At 38.4% G+C, this 22,573-nt stretch overlaps 1 protein-coding gene across 1 annotated transcript; it reads left to right on the plus strand.

Moving 5' to 3' along the window:
* Nucleotides 1-10,397: 10,397 nt before the first annotated feature.
* Nucleotides 10,398-22,260, plus strand: LOC139454951 (von Willebrand factor D and EGF domain-containing protein-like). The gene is made up of 19 exons (XM_071236547.1): nt 10,398-10,420; nt 10,857-10,933; nt 11,294-11,485; nt 12,466-12,612; nt 12,986-13,000; nt 13,560-13,816; nt 14,209-14,295; nt 14,839-15,180; nt 15,392-15,477; nt 16,329-16,392; nt 16,926-17,111; nt 17,370-17,584; nt 17,727-17,961; nt 18,194-18,340; nt 18,551-18,740; nt 19,538-19,728; nt 20,275-20,508; nt 21,195-21,243; nt 21,926-22,260. The coding sequence occupies exons 2-19, from the start codon at nt 10,870-10,872 to the stop codon at nt 22,117-22,119; spliced, it is 2,895 nt and encodes a 964-aa protein (XP_071092648.1). The 5' UTR covers nt 10,398-10,420; nt 10,857-10,869; the 3' UTR covers nt 22,120-22,260.
* Nucleotides 22,261-22,573: the final 313 nt, after the last annotated feature.

Here is a 22,573-nt window from a genome sequence, read left to right on the forward strand (position 1 = left end):
TAACTACATTAAATGGATTGGATATAGGTGAGAGGATCGACGGTACGTAAACGATTTCATTACTACATTAAATGGATTGGATATAGGTGAGAGGATAGACGGTGCATTAACGATCTCATTACTACATTAAATGGATTGGATATAGGTGAGAGGATCGACGGTACATAAACGATCTCATTACTACATTAAATGGATTGGATATAGGTGAGAGGATCGACGGTACATAAACGATCTCATTACTACATTAAATGGATTGGATATAGGTGAGAGGATCGACGGTACATAAACGATCTCATTACTACATTAAATGGATTGGATATAGGTGAGAGGATAGACGGTGCATAAACGATCTCATTACTACATTAAATGGATTGGATATAGGTGAGAGGATCGACGGTACATAAACGATCTCATTACTACATTAAATGGATTGGATATAGGTGAGAGGATCGACGGTACATAAACGATCTCATTACTACAATAAATGGATTGGATATAGGTGAGAGGATCGACGGTGAGACACTCTGTGTATTGGCCTATGCAGACGACTTAGTACTGCCAGCGGAAAATGAAGCGGACCTAAATGCGCTCTTAGAATGGCTTCATAACTGGTGCAAATCAACAAAAATTCTTTACTGTATGGCAACACCCAGAACAAACTGTGTTTTAAAATGCGAAAATATACCTCTTGCGATTGCTGACAGTTACGCTATAAACCTCCCTGTAGTGTTTCATATTTCCAACGGACTTGGTATTAAAAATTATTTATCTACTGTATAGAACGTCATTTTCAAGAAATATAAAGAAGATTTAACGAGACAATAATGTGTACTCAAAGCAGAAAGGGTAGCCCCTTGTACCTGTAGAAACAGGCCGGTACTGCAATACCTCAATATGTATATTTCAATATATATGTTCCGTATGCAATTTATTTTTGAGGCAGGATAGAATAAATTATTTGGATGTCTGCCCTTATTTCTCGTACTCCTGTTGTTAATACGGCTCGCAGGGCACAAAGAACTTAATCCAGGCCCATTGATTGGTGATATAACTAGTCATGACCACTCATTGTCGATCGTCTCATTAAATACCAAAAGTGTACGTAATAGGCAAAGGTATCTAACAGAATATTTGTCTGAATACGATATAGTTTGTTGTCGATTTATCTGTAGATCATGAAACTTTACATTGGCAATCATTTCATAATCCAGTAAGGAAGGACAGAAATGCGTTTGGGGGAGGGATTATGGTATATATCACGAAGTTCTTAACATACAAGAGAATGTACGAACTGGAAAATGTTATCCATGAAAGGCTATGGATAAAGGTATCTGGCTTTATTACACTGTTTTTTTACAGTTTTGGTGTCGTTTAGATAATTTTAAATTTGACACACTTTTGGATCCAATCATTGTTAGAGAAGATGTTGATGTAGAAGACAGTGGTGTGATCGACTTTGACAGTACTCTGTCTGATCACAGAGGTACCAATATAGAAATTGATACACACCTTTGCACCAAGAAAGCGTTTTAACGGAAAGTTGTGTGTTGTTACGAAGGATACTTTTTTAAATTGAATGAACTCAAAAACATTACAAATTTGTCTGTATTACTTAATGAATGTACAAATGGTGACGATATGAGTAAAGAGTTGAGTGAAAGATTGAATGATGTATTCCATCCCAAACTGTCACTATTCGACCAATTGGCAAACAATTGTTTGATTCACATTCAAGAAAGGAGTGTAGGATACGCAATAGGTTACGAGAGAGAACACGAAGAAGTAATATAGACTATAGAAAACAACGCGATAAAGTGAACAGCATGAAAATTTCTTTTATAACATCTATGAATTTCTTTCGGAACTACATACAGTAAATAAACAATCATATTGCCAAATAGTATGGAACATCTTCGTGCATACCCCCATTAAAGAAAACAGATACGGATGACAATCCCTCTATATTTTCAGATTTAGAAAAATCAGACACATTAAATGAATATCTGCCGTATTTAAAGGGCGCAAAGAATTAGCATATTTAAAAAAAAAACATACTGAGGGGTACTCTCGCAGAAAATGAAATATCTGATGTAATGAAATGCCTTCAAATGAATAAAGCATCTGCTCCAGACGGAATAAGAAATAACAGATTAAAGAAAACAGTGAACAGCATTTATATTGTTTTATGTTTGCTGTTCAATCATTGATGGACTTATTGATGATTATCCATCAGAATGGAAAAGAGCGCATGTTATGACCTTTCTATGAGAAAGGAAATAATTCAGTTGTATCATTAGTTGTATTTGTAAAGTGTTTGAGAGAGTTATATTTAAGCATCTACATAACTATTTTTATGATCATAAATTGCAATATAAATACCAGTCAGGCCTTCAAGAGGGCCATTCTACTGTCAATCAAATAATAAAATTGTATAATCAAATTTGTATATCTCTCGATTATAAACAAATATATGGCATGTTTTTTGTTACGTGTCAAAAGCATTAAATCTCGTCTCGCGTAGAGGGCACGTGCACAAATTGGAAATGTATGGTATTAAAGGGAATCTACTTCATAGGTTGTCAAGTTACATAAGCAATCGTACTCAATTAGTGTTTGTAAACGGGGCTCTATTTCAACCAAGGAATTTAAAGGCTGGCGTTCCACAGGGGTCGGTGATAAATCCCATTGTTAACATTTTATATGTTAACGGCAATGTTGATGAATTAGATTGCATAACAAGACTCTTTGCTGGCGATACAGAACTCGGCGCATCTTCACCAGATAATCAGCTAGTTGAATCAACGAAAAATTGTCATCTGAGCAAATTATGTAATTGCGCAACACGCAGCTTAATTAAATGAAACCTTGATAAAACAGAAGCGGTAATATTTTCATTAAAAGATGAATCAGACTTTGTTACCTCGTAATTTGAAGTTAAGAATGTTAAAAGCCATAACCATGTGGGTATAACGTTTGTATGAAACGGAAAATGGTCCTGATACGTAGACAAAAAAAATCAACATTACAAACCAACATTACAAATGATATTAAACAGAAATACATAAAGTAAAGCATATGCAATTTTCATAACAGCCCAATTGGAATTTGCGTGTGAAGTGCGGGATGAGTGAAATGGAGAATTATCCGCTCAATTAGAAAATCTCTAACGAGAAGTTACTGGGTTCCCAAAGTAGACAACACACAAACACCTGTACCGCGATATAGGATGGAAAACGTCAATGGATTGAAGGAGGAAGTGTAAGCTATGACTTTCCTACAAAATACAAAGTTATATTGCCCAACAACGTACATCAGAGACATTGTACCAACCACTGTAGGTTCAAATGTAACATATAATATAAGAAAATCAGACAATATTATGATTCCATCTACTGGATTAAAACATTCTTTCTTCAACTGTAAGGTTATTGAACACTATTCCTGTAGCAGGTAGTAAATGTACATCTATATCCCAGTTCAAGTCATACATTCAGTAAGATCAATGTGTTGCACCTTCATATTTTTCCTATGGTGTCAGAACGTTAAATATTTATCATACGCGGTGAAGATATATGAAAAGCAAGTTAAATTATGACTTATACGGAATAGAGATTAAATGTGATCCACTCTGTCAATGTGGTAATCCTTTTGAAAACTCATTTCATTACTTATCAAAGTGTCCATGGTATAACCTCCAAAGAGAATATGTTCATAATTATTCGGAACATTACACAGAACGCCGGGAACAACACTGCTAAATTCTATTTCAGTTTTATGTTAAACGGAAATGAATGTTTGTTCGTGATCGAAAATTAACATATCTTTAAGGCAGTGCAAATGTGGGTAACTTATGAATGTAAAATACTTCTTCTTTTGTACATTCCTTCTATGTCTAAACTCTTAAGCTTATCTTCTTTTCTGTTTTTATTGTAGATGCTTTACTGTGCAAGCTTTTGAAAATACCATGGCGAGGTTCCATTGTTCCAAATCCATTTCAATCTGAACCAAACCAAAAATATAGCCCTGACGCAGAAGCGAGGAATTTTCAAATCAGTAATTTCCTTTAGCGAATTCGTCGAAGAATACATTAGAAAAGAAAAACATGCTGCAACAAAACGCGAAATAAAAAGCCAATCCTTAATTTGATATCTACTTTGACATCCTGCCTTGGCAGCAAAATTATTAAAGAAGGTATTCACGGGCACTTTGGCATGTTGTAATCATAACGAATGGTCGACTGTTCCTATTATATTACTCTCTTCATTTCTTTGTTTTCACCTTTGGACGAAAGTTTGATTCTTGTAATAACAAGCTGACAAGTACATTACAACTACATGTGACACTACACGCTTCAGAGTTGCTTCACATGCCAATGCCAGAAAGCTATGATCATGAGTTCGGATCCCAGATGTGACCAGATAATATTTCTTGGTTTGTTAGCACCATGTCCACTGTCTAAAGTGGCTCAGACCTGTAGTACTTAGGGCTTTTCTCTGATATCAAGCTAACCCGCCTTCATATAACTGAAATAATACTTCTTTTCGGCATTAAACCAAACTCACTAACTCACTCGAACATATTTTGAGTGAGCAAACATTTTGACCACAAAGCTACCCCACAACTCTCATAAGGGAAATTTCGCTATATGGCTGAAATAATGCCGATGAGACGTTAAATTTTAACTCACTCACTCATAAGGGAAATGGCATGTCATGTCATACAAGAGAACCGGGTGAAAATGCATGCATGTCCATAATCGATGGTTTGAACATCGGCAGTTTAAATGTGGATTTTGGGAAGAACCGACACTTACATATACAGCTAATATATACTCATATATTCTGATTATTCCGTTTTGCCATGATTTCACTGCAGGGTATCGTCATAAGATTTCAAGCTTAAAACATATTCAGCATGAATGCAGTTTGTATCTGTTTGTATATATATTTAGTTTAATGGGTTTTTTTTAATGTTAGGTATTGAAGAATGCGAGTAGCCAAGAAGAGCCTTAGTAACTGTTCCTGCTAGTTTATATTGTGAAATGTCGACGAATATTAAGACATATTAGATGGTGTTCTGCCTGTAAAATGGAAAATATACACTTTACCGAAGATTATCATTATTCATGTCCTTAAAATGAGGACACTAGGAATTTATTTGATTCCCATGTCAATGTTATGCAAGTATGTTGATGTGATGTATATTCATATCGTATTAGAATTCCCGCAATATAACTAGTTTAGGCAAACTATCAAAAGATATCTATAATGCGAGTTACACTGAATAAATCCGGGATTCCGAGAAATGAAAAGTTTGAGCGATCTGCGTGGTGTGAATTTGCATATATGTGTTATACTAAGTAAAAGTGTAATAGCCACTATACTTGTCATTATATTTAAATCAAAATAACATAATTTTAACTGGAATGAATTTCAGCTTATTTTTGCTATATTACACATGGAAATTGAACAATTTTAAAGACATTTATTGACCTTTCTGTTGCAGTACAAAAATTACTCTCGACGCGGATTGCAAAACGTGATTTTGAGGGTACCTACACAAATTTGATGAAAACAGGAAGTGCATCCCTATATTTTTAATGTTAACATATGATTTCATGTTCAGGACATACTTATTTTTTAGAAAAAGAAGATTTTGCTGGGAGGTGGGGGGAATGCACGGTGGACCTAAGTAGCCCATGGCCTATATGTGAGTGCTTTCTGCGTATGGGTGAGTACTGTGTATGTGTGAGTATGTACTGCGTATGTGTGAGTATGTTCTGTGTATGTGTGAGTACTGTGTATGTGTGAGTACTGTGTATGTGTGAGTATGTACTGTGTATGTGTGAGTATGTACTGTGTATGTGTGAGTATGTACTGTGTATGTGAGAGTACTGTGTATGTGTGAGTATGTTCTGTGTATGTGTAAGTACTGTGCATGTGTGAGTATGTACTGTGTATGTGTGAGTATGAACTGTGTATGCGTGAGTATGTTCAGTACAGTGTAAGTACTGTGTATGCATGAGTATGTACTGTGTATATGTGAGTATGTTTTGTGTATATGTTAGTATGTTCTGCGTTTGCGTATGTGTGAGTATGTACTGTGTATATGTGAGTATGTTCTGTGTATGTGTTAATACTGTGTATGTGTGAGTACTCTGTATGTGTGAGTATCTACTGTGTATGTGAGAGTACTGTGTATGTGTGAGTATGTTCTGTGTATGTGTAAGTACTGTGTATGTGTGAGTATGTACTGTGTATGTGTGAGTACTGTGTATGTGTAAGTATGTTCTGTGTATGTGTGAGTATGTACTGTGTATGTGTGAGTATGTTCTGTGTATGTGTGAGTATGTACTGTGTATGTGCGAGTACTGTGTATGTGTATGTTCTGTGTATGTGTAATGACTGTGTATGTGTGAGTATGTTCTGTGTAAGTGTAAGTACTGTGTATGTGTGAGTATGTACTGTGTATGTGTGAGTATGTTCTGTGTATGTGTGAGTACTGTGTATGTGTGAGTATGAACTGTGTATGTGTACGTATGTACTGTGTATGTGTGAGTATGTTCTGTGTATGTGTAAGTATGTAATGTGTATGTGAGAGTACTGTGTATGTGTGAGTATGTTCTGTGTATGTGTAATGACTGTGTATGTGTGAGTATGTTCTGTGTATGAGTAAGTACTGTGTATGAATGAGTATGAACTGTGTATGTGTGAGTACTGTGTATGTGTGAGTATGAACTGTGTATGTGTGAGTATGTACTGTGTATGTGAGAGTACTGTGTATGTGTGAGTATGTTCTGTGTATGTGTAATGACTGTGTATGTGTGAGTATGTTCTGTGTATGTGTAAGTACTGCGTATGTGTGAGTATGTACTGTGTATGTGTGAGTACTGTGTATGTGTGAGTATGAACTGTGTATGTGTGAGTATATACTGTGTATGTGAGAGTGCTGTATACGTGTGAGTATGTTCTGTGTATGTGTAAGTACTGTGTATGTGTGAGTATGTACTGTGTATGTGTGAGTATGAACTGTGTATGTGTGAGTATGTACTGTGTATGTGTAAGTACTATGTATACGTGAGTATGTTCTGTGTATGTGTGAGTATGTTCTGTGTATGTGTGTATGTACTGTGTACGTGTGAGTATGAACTGTGTATGTGTTAGTTTGTTATGTGTATGTGTAAGTACTGTGTATGTGTGAGTAAGTACTCTGTATGTGTAAGTACTGTGTATGCCTGAGTATGTTCTGTGTATGTGTGAGTATGTTCTGTTTATGTGTAAGTACTGTGTATGCGTGAGTATGCTCTGTACAGTGTACGTACTGTGTATGCGTGAGTATGTACTTTGTATGTGTGAGTATGTTCTGTGTATGTGCGAATACTGTGTATGTGTGAGTACTGTGTATGTGTGTGTATGTACCGTGTTTGTGTGAGCATGTACTGTGTATGTGTGAGTGTGTTCTGCGTATGTGTATGTGTGAGTATGTTCTGCGTATGTGTATGTGTGAGTATGTACTGTGTATATGTGAGTATGTTCTGTGTATGTGTGAATACTGTGTATGTGTGAGTACTGTGTATGTGTGAGTATGTACCGTGTATGTGTGAGTATGTACTGTGTATATGTGAGTATGTACTGTGTATGTGAGAGTACTGTGTATGTGTGAGTATACACCGTGTATGTGAGAGTACTGTGTATGTGTGAGTATGTTCTGTGTATGTGTAAGTACTGTGTATGTGTGAGTACTGTGTATGTGTGAGTATGTTCTGTGTATGTGTGAGTATGTACTGTGTATGTGAGAGTGCTGTGTACGTGTGAGTATGTTCTGTGTATCTGTAAGTACTGTGTATGTGTGAGTATGTACTGTGTATGTGTAAGTACTGTGTATGCGTGGGTATGTTCTGTGTATGTTTGAGTACTGTGTATGTGTGAGTATGTACTGTGTATGCGTGTGTATGTACTGTGTATGTGTGAGTATCTACTGTGTATGTGTGAGTATGTTATGTGTATGTGTGAGTACTGTGTATGCGTGAGTATGTACTGTGTATGTGTGAATATGTACTGTGTATGTGTGGGTATGTTCTGTGTAAGTACTGTGTATGTGTGAGTATCTACTGTGTATGTGTGAGTATGAACTGTGTATGTGTGGGTATGTTATGTGTATGTGTGAGTACTGTGTATGTGTGAGTATGTACTGTGTATGTGTGAATATGTACTGTGTATGTGTGGGTATGTTCTGTGTAAGTACTGTGTATGTGTGAGTATCTACTGTGTATGTGGGAGTATGTTCTGTGTATCTGTAAGTACTGTGTATGTGTGAGTATGTACTGTGTATGTGTAAGTACTGTGTATGTGTGAGTATGTTTTGTGTATGTGTAAGTACTGTGTATGTGTGAGTATGTACTGTGTATGTGTGAGTATGAACTGTGTATGTGTGAGTATGTACTGTGTATGTGTAAGTACTATGTATACGTGAGTATATTCTGTGTATGTGTGAGTATGTTCTGTGTATGTGTGTATGTACTGTGTACGTGTGAGTATGAACTGTGTATGCGTTAGTTTGTTATGTGTATGTGTAAGTACTGTGTATGTGTGAGTATGTACTCTGTATGTGTAAGTACTGTGTATGCCTGAGTATGTTCTGTGTATGTGTGAGTATGTTCTGTTTATGTGTAAGTACTGTGTATGCGTGAGTATGCTCTGTACAGTGTACGTACTGTGTATGCGTGAGTATGTACTTTGTATATGTGAGTATGTTCTGTGTATGTGCGAATACTGTGTATGTGTGAGTACTGTGTATGTGTGAGTATGTACCGTGTATGTGTGAGTATGTACTGTGTATATGTGAGTATGTACTGTGTATGTGAGAGTACTGTGTATGTGTGAGTATGTTCTGTGTATGTGTAAGTACTGTGTATGTGAGAGAACTGTGTATGTGTGAGTATGTTTTGTGTATGTATAAGTACTGTGTATGCGTGAGTATGTACTGTGTATGTGTGAGTATATACCGTGTTCGTTTTGGAAGTTCAGCATCTCAATATTGTTTTCTCACTAAACTAAACAGTGAGTGGGTGAGTGAGTGAGTGAGTGAGCCGGTGGGTGGGTGTTTGAGTGAGCGAGACCTAAGATGTATCTACCCATGGATCATATGAGTGAGTGAGTGAGTGAGTATGGCTTTACGCCGCTTTTAGCAATATTCCAGCAATATCACGGCGGGGGACACCAGAAATGGGCTTCACACATTGTACCCATGTCAGGAATCGAACCCGGGCCCTCTGTGTGACGAGCGAACGCTTTAACCACTAGGCTACCCGACCGCCCCTTGGATCATATGACATTCATCGTGTGAGATAGTGGTATACTAAGTTTAAAACACAAATGTTTTGAAAGAATTGCACATTGTAATATTGTGAAGCTTAGATATAATGACCGGGACCGATCACATTGCTTCACATTAACTTATTTCAGGACACCCATCGAACAATAACTGTTGTTTTGGTAAAACCGGATCCATACTATTTCCAGTACTCTCTGGAACAGATCATTGTTTTCAAATAATATGAGATGCATTGTATGTATGTAAGCTATATGAACGTGATGATATATGCTATGCTTTTCTTTCTGCAACGTTTGTCCGCTATAACATGAATCTATAGCAAGCTATATATTAAATTTGAGTGAAATGTTTTGCGCAGGCTACCAATAAAACTTTCGCTGAAAACCATGAGAAAAAACGCCATTCTTCATCTCCAACTGAAGAACAGAGAATTATTTAAACACAGCTCATTTAAAAGGTCCAGTTCGTGTTAGGTTCGTGAACACAGTTTCTAAATTGTCTATTTCCCAAGTTAAATAAGAAATTGTAGCTACGGACTGCCGCCTTTCTTATGCTTGACTTTTCAGGCGGTGAGGTCCAAGATTATTGCACTTAGGCCACTGAGATACTATGCCGCAGTTTAACATGAATACCCAACTCAGACACAGTATACTGACAGGCGCCTGTATACCAAAGCCTTTGATTCATTCACTGTTAATAGTATTTGCAAGTATAACACATACACGCGGTTCTTAGTGAAGAGATTCATGACGCACCTTCTACAAGGAAGTAGATATACCAATGAAATTTTGTTTACCTCGTAACTTCCAGTAACATGGTCTGATCTGTCATATCGAAAGGTTATATATTTATATTCCTTTAGCACCAGCAATGATAATGATGTGGTGTGATTATATTGCGACGAATCAAACGTGGCCACGCTCAAACAGCCAAAAGGCCACAAACGAAACTTGCGAAATCCGACGTTTTGACCTTGAACAAACTTCCCCCTTGTGAGCTATATAAGTGGTAGCTTCATCAGTCTTGGTATCACAACTCATGACCGAGTGACCAAGACTGTGATGGCAACCTTCAAGTGGCAAATAAGGTTTGTCATTATTGTATCCCATAAACATACGTGTATGTTATCACAAGGCAAATTGATTGTATACTTGTATGGAGGGACTATTTCTCGTTTATGCGATTATTTTCTCGTTTCTCGATTATTGTTTCGTAATTTCGATTATTTTCTCGCAATTTCGATTATTTTCTCGTAATTTCGATTATTTTCTTGTTATTTAAGTATATTTCAAAAACTCGAATTTTCGAGTTTTTTCACGTTTCTACGAATATTTTCTTGTCACTTCAATTAATTCTCTCGAAAATAATTGAAATTACGTTAAAATGATCAAAATAACGAGAAAATATTCGAAGCAACCAGAAACAATTCGAAATGCCGATTTTTAAAAGAAAAACTTGAAATAACGAGAAAATTATTTCTAGAAAATGATATGAGAAATATATTTTGAATTATCTTTCGACAGGAATCACCGAATAATGATGGCATGGAATGTTATTCTCATGGCAACTGCCGTTTTGCATGTGGTGTATGGTCAAACTGGTAGGTAAACGTAGTTTCTGCATACATGTCCAACAGTCTCAATTTCAAATGCGAGGTGGTGGTATACGTTCTGATGAAACCCTATATTATCGGACATGACATGAGTGGTTTATTTGTAAAAGTGACAATAATTGTTAAATATTGAATGATTCCCATCTGTACAAAGGTATCCTTAAGCATACTCTGTATCAACACCATGGGGAATCCAGGACCCACTTGCACAAAGCCATCTTAGCGCTAAGATTATCTTAAGCTATGTTGATGTATAGGCGTTACTATCATCTTAGCAATAAAATCGCTTTGTACAAGTAGGCCTTGGTAAGAATGGATCACTTTGTCACCTCGCTTTTATGTCCGCAGAGCCGTGTGTGGATTTCAAAGACATTCCTGAGGTCGCTAGACGAAACCCGGACATCGCAACCCAGGTTGGAGGAGCCACAATAAATGACAGAACGCTCCCTCAAGGGTGGTACGGCGCCGCTAACTATGCACTTGAGGATAGTGCCCCTGGGTTCCTCCGCTGCGGATCACTGTACCCGATATGGCGACAAAGTGAGTTTCCTTTCACACACATTGCTCACTTTATTAAGAGATTGGTTTTATTGGTTTGTCGTTTTACGCTGCACTCAGCAACATTCCAGCTATATGACGGCGGTCTGTAAATATTAGAGACTGGACCAGACAATCCAGTGGTCGACATCATGAGCATCGATCCACGCAATTGGGATCAATGACGTGCTTCAACCAAGTCATCCAGCCTGACCACCCGATCCCGTTAATCGCCTCTTACGACATAGCATAGTGTACGGGCATGGGTTGCTGGAGACCTATTCTATCCCGCATCTGAGATTGGTATTCAATTCTTGTCATGAGATATAGTCCAAAGAAATTCGTAGAATCCCAAACTCAACTTATAACGTCTACATTTCCCTATTTCTCAGGTGCTTTTCAAATTATTCACACATTTTGTATACAACTTAGCTTTTCTTAGCTTTTCATTCACGCTTTTACCCAAAACGCTTTGGTCAAGTCATTCCAGAAATTTCACAGGAGACATTCAGAGGAACATAATGATATTACAGGTCGCATTTCATCATGATGCGCGATGCTATCCTATATGATGACATCTACATTTAACACCTCTTTTCTCACTTTCATTATCCTTTTGATGGCACTTACGTGGGAAGCGGGTCCTTCCCGAAGAGAAGATATTTACCTGGTGACACGATTGATTTCAGTGATCCATTCATGTAATTTCATCACTAATGTGCCCTTTTCGACGTATTTGATGCTGTTTAGTGCGCAAAGTTCAACTGTTGGTCATATGAATCTGATAGCAATTTTAAAACATTTTCCTTATGTCTTAAACCTCCGTCCTTTTGGGAAAAAACATCCAGGTTCTGAAAAATATACCCAAAAGACAGCAATGTTTAAAGCAAACGTAACAATATTAGCCAAAGACAAAACAAATACTTACTTCAATTAACAATATCAATATTTATTATATTGTAATGTAATAACTTTTCCTACAGGTATTTCTGGAACAACAGCAACCATGTGTATTCAAGATACATCTAACACATGCTCGAATCAGTTTACCGTACAAGTTGAGGACTGCAACGGCTACACAGTCTACAATCTGAGGGCATCGCCTATTCATCAGACCTCCTACTGTTTCCGTAAGCTTTTGGATGTCTTATCTTACTTGCTTCTCCTCTCAACTTGTCATTAAAATGGAATGTAAAGAAGTGTCAAAGAGGAAATAGGAATCTTGATTACTAAAGAAATCTTCACCATTGGGGAGAAGGTGGTCCAGTGACCTTTGCAGAGTTGTGTCCCTTTGTACTGCAAGGATAGGCTGATCGCCATGTTTAGCCTTGTTCGAAGTTATGTTAAATCCATTTCAGCCATTTGATTCTTTCTAATTCATAAAAAAAGATGTTACAGAGGTATCTTACAATTCTACCATTCTCGAACATCTAAAGAACAATAATTGATTCATGTTAATGATGTTTCTATTTTGAATAACTTTCACTACTTTCATTTTTACAGGTGAGATCACCCCGAGTAAGTATTTTATACACTTTGTTGTATTTTATACTATTTAATGTTTTGTTTCTTAACAATTGATAAATAACGACCCGCCTCCGTGCTGTAGTGAACATTGTGTCTGCTCGGAGAGCGGAAGGCCGGTGGTTCAATACCCTGGCTCCGTCACATCCAAATTTGTTGAAAGATGGTTCTTGTACTTACGCTGCCTGGCGCTCGGCATTAGGATGATATAGCAATAACAAGGATTTGCCAGCTCAGGCGCAGTATAATAGTCTGAATGGGATATCCTTGTAACTGAAAGAAAGAAGGAAAGATGGACAGACAGGCAGAGATGTGCAAGCATGCTTCATGAGTAAACTAATCGTGAACCGATGTTAAACTCCCTACACATCACTTCACCTAAAGATAGTGTGTGGTTAACTAGCCACTTAATGGCAACAGTCTGTCAATAACAGAATAGTAGACACAAAGTATAAGGCGGTGTAAACTTGTCAAAAGGGAGTTCACCGATATATCAACAATTATTCAGATGTATTTCTGGATAGATTGCTTGACTTACTTGTTTTCATACCAGACTCGCCTACCTACAGTCCCAAGCCAACTGTCGTCCCTGATACTACTGACACAAGTATCGACAAAAGTGACTTACTTTTCCGCTGTACGTTTCCCCCTTCGTCAAACCAAAGACTGTTCCACCAGACCACGTGGTATGTCAACGACGTCGTTGTACACCAGCACCCACCTATGCTAATGGACACTGCCTACTTTGACAACACAGGGATCACTCAAGCGAAGCTTAGCGCAGAGGGAATAACACAAATCGGTTTCAATGTGAGTCACACGCAGCTTTTCATGACGTCTAAACACTTTGATAGTCGGTTATAATACGATTTCTTTGTCTAGAAACAGTAGACACTATACAATAGTCACAACATGTACAATACTCGGTGTTATAAGAAGCTGAACATTCACCAATCAGACTCAAGATAGACAACCATTCCTGTAACAATATCTTTAGTCAAATCAAGTTAAATAAGATTACAATATTTGTTACTCAAATAGTAAGATTCAGTTTTATTAAAAAGGTGCTTTTGAAGTTAGATGTGTGTTTTTATATTGAGTCAATTACTGGCACAATATGATACTTGTTTTAACTCTGTATTTTCATGTCAATGAAGTATTCTTTGCACAACTGATGCTAAAAATATCATTTCAATTTGTAGATAACATGTGAGGTTCGAGCTATGTACGGTGTCAGTATGCCTCCAGGTCCAACAGCTAGTTCCGATCCTTTTTATGTCGGATTTGAGGTAAGTTGACATAGTTCTTTTCGTATCTTATCCCCTCTTATTTCATTGCAGATAGTTTACTTTTCATAACACCTGTATTGGCATTTCAAATCATTCCAATTTCGTGATATCAACTTTAGCATTAGGAATCTAATGACACCATGATGATTCGCAGGTATAGTTTAGGGCAGTATTACTTTTACTAATCTGATCAGTTTCATGTGTTGTTAATGTATATACGCTGTTACGTTTGTCTCCCGCTTTGCTGTTGCTGGAATATTGCTAAAAGCTGCGTAAGACCTCACTTACTGCTTTTATTTGATCAGTGCTAAAAGCTGAGGTAATAGGGGCCTAAACCTAAATTCCTCCTTAATGAAATAAAAACGTCGAACCACCGGAGAATAACTAGAAATATCTGCCGAAACAGAGTGAGTGAGATAAAATGTAACCGATATCATATAGGTTGTAAAAGGTAAAATAGTGATACACATTTTATGAATGCAAAACTGAATATCAGTGGTGACGCCACGTGGTTACATATTTTAAAACATTTGTTTTACATAGATCCTAACCAAAGAAATAACGATCAAGCAAGGTGAGACGGGACAGGTTCGAGTGCGAGCCACGGCGCCTTTCCGTTGCGGAAACCTGTCCGAGGCGTTTACATCTTTTTGTTCCATGCGAATCGAGATACTAACTGCTGACTCAACAAACGGGTTTTCCCAGGAAGATTGCGCCATTTCCATACCTTATACACAGTGGAACCAACCTGTATCTGTTACTGTACATGGCACTATAACACCAGAATATGGCAGAGGACGACTGGATTCTCTACTGGTTCTAAGGACTCCTGAAGAAAGCCTGCTATTTCCCTATTGGGCCAACCATGCTATTGGAACAGTAACGGTAAGATAGTTTTAGACACCAACCACAAAGAGGTGTAATCGTTAGATTACACTTGCAACATTTTTAGTGGAATCTATTATATAGATAGGGGCGGTGGGGTAGCCTTTGAAGCGTTCGCTCGATTGCTAAAAGTGGCGCAAAATCACACCCATGGTTATCTAAATCAGTTTCAAATGTCTTGTTGAGTAACTATGATTTCCTTTCCTTTCAGGTTACAGTATTAAAAGATACAGCTCTGGTTAAAAGGAAATACTGCTCCTCCCAGAACGACCCATATGTACGGCAATTTGATAGGAAGTAAGTGCACAAGGTTATTCAGACTTCCAATCTCCGGTTGGAGTTTTCATTATTGGCGTTAAGATTTTGGAACATTTTAGAGAAGTTCAATATGTATGCCTATAGGTCTACAAGTTGTCACTACCTGGGCATAACATATATCTTTGTTGTTAAGTGTCTGTATGATTGTACATAACAACTGAAATGAATAACTAAGAACGACTAGTTCTTCTCCTGTAGGCTATACCCTGTATCAGGAAATACCCCTACAGTCGCTAGCTGCAGCATAAAGTACAATACAGCATTCACTTACTGAAGGAGAGGGGGCACGGGTGGCCCAGTCGTCTAAGGCGCCGCGATTCGCTGTGCAGAGCTGCGTCGCTTGGGCACGCCAGAAACCTATGATTGTGGGTTCGAATCCCGGTTCGCCCCAATTATGTTTCTAGGTTTGTCAGCACCATACCCGTGCTCGTGGGTTTCACTGAAGTGGTAAACGTCTGAGACCTGCATCACTTCGGGCTTTCCTCCCACATTAAGCTGACACGCCGCGATATAACTGGAATACTGTTAAAAGCGGCGTTAAACCCAACTCACTCACTCACTAATGAAGGAGACGTAGTGACAAGTCGTTATGTACAAACAGGACCCCATTTCTCATTACGACCATCCCATTCTCAGACTTAGATCTTCATTGCTGAAAGATTACTTTGTGGAACAGAGCTCTTTTTATACAGTGTAATGTTGATAATATTCCTTTAATGAACTGTACTTAATCAAAACATATGTGTAATTAAAACGTATCAAATTGATCGAGAAAATATAAGTGTGATAACTCATTGTTTCTAACACAACGTATGTTTGACTTTTTGCAGACGTCTATCACTACAAATGAAGGGACGTTTTACATTATATAAACTGGCGAGTCGATTAATAGAGGTAATATATAACTTCTTTTTTTCTATATAGATATAAAAACTACCATTTTTTCTGTTGCAAAAAAAAAAGACGCAAATATGTCTCCATGACTGATGTGTTGACACGGAAGTATGGTCACTATATTCATTATGCTCAGGACCCGTGTAGATCCGGGGTGGAATAGGTCTTCAGCAGCCAATTCTTGTCGTAAAAGGCGACTAACTGGATCGGCTGGTCAGACTCGCTGACCTGGTTGATGCATGTCATCCATCCCAATTGTGTGGATCGATACTCGCAATATCAATCACTGTATTGTCTGGTCCAGACTCGATTATTTACAGACCGCCGTCATATAGGCGTTAAACAACAAACCAACCAACCAACCAATCATTATGATCAGGGAGATGCTGATGATGCTTACTCCCCTACTCCAAACACCATCTAACAAATACAAGTACCAATCCTGAATCCCAAACCAACCCTAAACAATCAATCTTTTTCACTCACAATCTTATTATTGCGTGTATCACCAACATGTTAATGTGCATTTACAGATACAGATCGATGTAAGGAAATGTACTAAAGGTACTGGATACTGTAATTGTGGGGTAGCTGTTCAATCCGGGAAGACGGTGTTCTCCATAAATAGCTGCGATACCAACTCATGGAGAATACAGCATCACGGCTGTGACGACTCTGACAACGCCATGGAAATAAGAAAGAGATTCAACATTTATCAGGTAGGTATAAATGTAGTCGCATGTGTAGATGAATCATTATTTACTTCAAAATGCCTTTGACGGATATTAAAAGTTGGTGTCAATATGTAATTTTAAACTGAAAATTGTGACATAAGTAATTCATTGTCATTCCTGTATCTAGATTACTTATTGTTATGAATATAAGACTGGGCATGGTAGTTATCTGTATCATTAACATATGAACGCCTTAGTTTATCAAATGCACTGATATGTAGTCTTTTGGTTTTATTCAATTAGATAAACTTGCCAACCGGGGCACTAGTATCCGTCCATACCTACAGCATTCCTGGAACCGGGAAGAATGTCTTAAATGTTCAACTTCCTGGCACGGTCCTTGATACCTTGGCGAGTCGTGGTTTGTGCGGCCAGCTCTCTAACACACAGAGTGATGACTTAATCATGAGAGATGAGACATGGAGCAGCAACAGAAATACGTTCATCAATTCCTGGAGGTAAGGTTCCTTGAATGCATGTGTATATTTTAACTATAGAAAGTTCAGAACGAAACGCATGATCTAAGGGAATGCGTATTGTCTAGCGTAGTTATTTTTGTCGAATATGCTCATTTGACACATATATGCTACTATTTTTCAGAGTAGGGACCCACGACCTGTTTAACACCGATTATGTGAGAACACTTTCAACGTTGCAACAGTTGCCCCCAAAGTACTGCTTCTGTGAAGGCGGGAGTAACGTGAAATGTTCTTCTCTTTCGACGATGAACACTGGGGTCAGGCCAAATCATTACAAGGACGTTCCCTGTGCCATACACGGCAACAGGAAGAAGCGAATGGTGCGGAACAGGAACATCGGCCACCGATACAAAAGGGTATTCATTATATTTTTGTTTTGATATTGAGGATCATCCCAAATGTATATTATAAATGTTCATTACTTTGTTCCCAGAAGACAATTCTGTATCCAACCCATATAAACATAAGTAAAAGTTTCTGTATATAATAAATCGTGATTTAAATTATTTAACAAGGTTTGATTTGCATATATTGAATATACAATTTTTGCACACATGTTTCAGTTGTCATCTCATTTTGTCATTCCAGCAAACTTCAGCACAAGTGTGGAACAACCAGACAGCGGCTGAATTCTGCAACAATCTGTTCGCAGCGTCCACGATCGTCCAGCTGTGCAGCAACGTCCCAGGAGTCGACATCAACAACAGCCGCGACGACTGCATCAGTGACATTATGGTAAATTATAATACTTTATCGAGGGCCAAACATATAAGAGTCTTTGGCAATACTAATGATAATGATGATGATAATAATATGGCTCGTTGTTTAGGTGACCTTAATAATTAAAATTTAGAGTATTTCTTTGCTTATGCCAGTAATGTCTGTGATCAAGTTCTGAATATATGACAATACATAACATTATGTGCATATTTACCATATTTGCAGCTCTCTGGCACAACTGACTTTCAAATGATGTCTATCGGCACAGTGCGTACTTCCTGTGAGATGGAAGTATTGCTCAACCCCGATCTTTGGGTAACTGACCCCAACAACCCAGGGGCTCCTACTGTGTTTGACACGATCACCAACAACGTCTGTCCCAACGACTGTAGCAACAGAGGCACCTGCAACAAAGGTATATCTCACCACACGTAAACTTAAGGGAGTTTATTGTTGAACTCGTTTAATTTTATACACTATTGATGCCGTTACCATGTTATGGTTGTTGTTGTTGTTGCAGTAGATTCCGAGCCAGGAATTCACTGGATATTGATAAAACTGGCGCAACTAAAGGTCATTATGTAAAGCCATTTTACGACAAACCTCCTACTTAATCTAATACCAGTGAATAAACATTAGACTAAATTAAGCTGAAAGGATCGTTGTCGACACAGGTACTAAAGAAATGTACCCCAGGTACGTTTCTGTATACAGAAATGTACCACTGCCAAAATCAAAATACAGAAACGTAACTGGTACCCTAAACGGTAGACGAGTGCATATTCGCCCACCAGAAACCGAAACCGGTTCATTTTGTAGTTCCGGTTCACCTGATTACGGGTGCATGCGTGCATCGCGGAATATAAGACTAACGTTCGTACGTCACTTTATGATACGCTGGAATGCAGCTTAAGAACGCGTACTTCCATGATGAATTTAACCGCTGTTTGGCATACAGGAAGTGACGAATACCTAATGAATCGGTTACGCGCATTGCACCCTGTGGCCCTGCGGCGGAATGAACTCGCCCTAGGGTACGTTTCTGTACTTTGAATTTGGCTAGAGTACATTTCTGTAGACAGAAACGTACCGCGGGTACATTTCTGTTGTAAATGTGCCGAGAACGGCCCCTTCAGCCTTAAGAAACATGTATTAATAAATAGAGTAAGATTAGTGAGCACAATAAGGATGATATGGATCCAACTATTTCAGGACTGTGCATCTGCAGTGCCGGATTTGGCGGTGCTGACTGTTCGGTGGACTTGACCCAACCACCTGTTCTGGACGAGGTCGAGGACAACGGTCACTGTGACCTGGCTACCGGCAACTGCCAGATGTTGACAGTGTTTGGATTGACCTTTCTAGAAGATGCAGCAATCAAATGTCGAGCCACTAAATTCACGGTAGGTTGAAATAAGGCTAGCATGTTGTCCATCTGACAAAATCTTCTTTTCAGGAAATAAAATTACATCATATCTCTTGAACTGCTTACTTAGGCTGAGCAGAGTATTCAACTTTAAATAATGATGTTGCTAGTGGGCATGTAAACGTAGGTGATAGTTTGTAGTACCATTGAATAAGAATATGCCTGTCAATAGTTAAGCAGTTGAGCGGTCTGAAGGCTACTGTTTTTGAGACCCGATTTATTCAATGACAACAGTTAATATGTCAGAACATGGTAGATTAACTATTCTATGAAAAAATCGCGTGTTCTGGTACGAGTCCGGACTAATGCTGGTTTTACAATTTGACATGGTTGTAGGCTCTGAGACATTATACTGGATAGTCCTTGTCCCCTTAATTCCCAGTTGGTAACAACAATTACAACCTTTGGGTATGGTTTGGGATCGAAACACCGACGTGTCGCTCTCCGGGTAGATGCCCTATCCACCAGCTACCGGACACGATCCACATGGGAATACTTGTACATGTTTTATACGTTCTTGTAGGTGGGCAATGGTGGATCCCTTAATGAGCCGGATACCCAGGTATCAGATGGTACTGAGCGGAGCTTGAGTGAAGTAGGGTGCCCTGTAAGGGTGGATGCACCCAGGGGTATTGTCACAGCCTACAACATCTCCGTGGCCAACATTGACAACATCTACAGCGAGAGTGTCGAAGTTCTGGTATATGATAGCACGTGTGTGACTGTTGATCACGAGTCCAAAATCTGGATCGTACAGGTAAGCCATAGACAATGTAGACTTTTCAAATTAACGCTTTTATTATTCCTCAGCAAATATAATGTCGAAGTATAACCACGAATGTGCCAATCGTTCTGTCGACCTGTTTGAATCTCTCCTCTAATCTCTTCTAAAATTAACTTACACTGATATAAACAAAATAACAAGAACATAATAGTGGTAGGACCGGGAGCAAAAATATATTTTTTCCGGTACTTTTATATCTAATTATTTCGTCCACGAATTATACCTCCACCCCTCAACCCATATTAACATAAAAAGTCTTTATTATTTGATCAAACAAATGTACATAGAGATTACCTCAACCCTGACACAAACCGCGAAGGTCAACTTGAAGTGAGTGAGTGGGTATGGTTTTCCTCCGCTTTTAGCAATATTCCAGCAATATCACGGCAGGGGACACCAGAAATTGGCTTCACACATTGCACCGGGTTTTCGGCATGATTTGATCAAACAAATGAGTGTATAGATTACCTCAACCCTGACGCTAATCCCGGAAGCCAACTAGACGTTCGACAGATTAAACCCCAAAACGAAAGGATTAATATCTAGGACATTTAGATTACACCGTTTACATTGGTAACTGTTCCGTACATTACCATACTACATATTATGTTCTTGTCAGCGATCAATAAACTGAAAGTGTGCATTTTATGTATCAACAGAATGGATACACAGTTCAAAACGGCGTCTGCATCAGTAGAGACAGCTCAAGTAAGTGTCTTCAGATATCTTGGTCACAAAATGTTGCCATCAGCTGCAATTTCGTCCATAAGCAGAATCTATATTAACTGCAGTCTTAGTCCAGTTTAAACAGAGGGATGGGTTAGTGAGATTTAAGTATCAGATTTTAAGCCCCATTACTGACGCTTTGTATGAGTGAGGTTTACTAGTGAGGTTTTTGAAAAGTAAATCCGGATTATGGATTATCAATAACATGTTATTTCGGGATCGAATATTTGGACCACTATTGATCATGAGAGTGAGTCGGTTACATTGATTTTTATATTGTTTACTTGTTATTGTTCAACAGCTGCATGCTATCTCAGTGGGCTTGCACTTTAAAAAAAATGTTCCGGACAAATACACACACACACACACACACACACACACACACACACACACACACACACACACACACACACACACACACACACACACACACACACACACACACACACACACACAGGTGAGGTTTATGAAAAGTTAATCCGGATTAAGGATTATCAATAACATGTTATTTCGGGAAAGAAAATTTTTGGACCGCTATTTCAGAGTGATTCGGTTACATTGATTTATATACTGTTTACTTGGTAATAATATTTGTTAACCATATTACAAAATGTTACCTCTCTTTCACAGTCGAACATTTCTAATAAACGTTTTCCACACACAGGCGGCCCCGACGACACCACCACAACCCGATCGACGCCGACATCGACGCCGACATCAAAACCGATCATAGACGTAACTGATTCAGTTGTGATACCAACTACCACATCCGGCAACTACAAAATCACCATGTCCTATGTGACACTCCTTGCCTCCCTTATTTCTGGTGTCCTCTCACTGGCTTTGCGTGACTTCTGAACTCCCCCAGTCACCCTATGCGCTTAATGCTTTTTCTGAGTATATGATAGGCTTCAAATGGACTTGTATAACAAAAGCACCCAAACAACTTCGCAATCTTCAAGCTCATTGTTCACCGATCTATATAGGGAGAGATATGGTTTATTCAGTGCAATGAAGAACACAATCATGAAGCACAGATTAATACTAAGAAGTCAAATATTAAAGATATAATTTGACAGTTTGTCAATTTTGAAGCACAGATTGATATTGATTACTAAAGAATTAAAGATAAATATAACAGTTTGTCTAAAGTGGCTGCATTGCTGGAAGTCTCAAGACTATTGACATAATCATACATGGGTGCATTACATAGACTTCTGAACCTATCCAGTGACCTTATACAGTCGATCTTTATCCCAGTAGGCGATAGGCTAAATACTAAGCTTGAACTAGACTCGTTTACACAGGTATC

This window comes from Haliotis cracherodii, unplaced genomic scaffold, assembly GCF_022045235.1.
Source record: "Haliotis cracherodii isolate W230 unplaced genomic scaffold, xgHalCrac1.p SCAF_11, whole genome shotgun sequence".
Classification (NCBI taxonomy): domain Eukaryota; kingdom Metazoa; phylum Mollusca; class Gastropoda; order Lepetellida; family Haliotidae; genus Haliotis; species Haliotis cracherodii.

Bases quoted from the DNA above. Each gene is read 5' to 3' on its own strand.
- LOC139454951 (XM_071236547.1), top strand. From the start codon at position 10,870: ATGATGGCATGGAATGTTATTCTCATGGCAACTGCCGTTTTGCATGTG. The intron at 15,181-15,391 runs GTAAGATAGTTT...CTTTCCTTTCAG, and splicing joins ATGCTATTGGAACAGTAACG to GTTACAGTATTAAAAGATAC. The intron at 16,393-16,925 runs GTAATATATAAC...GTGCATTTACAG, and splicing joins TGGCGAGTCGATTAATAGAG to ATACAGATCGATGTAAGGAA.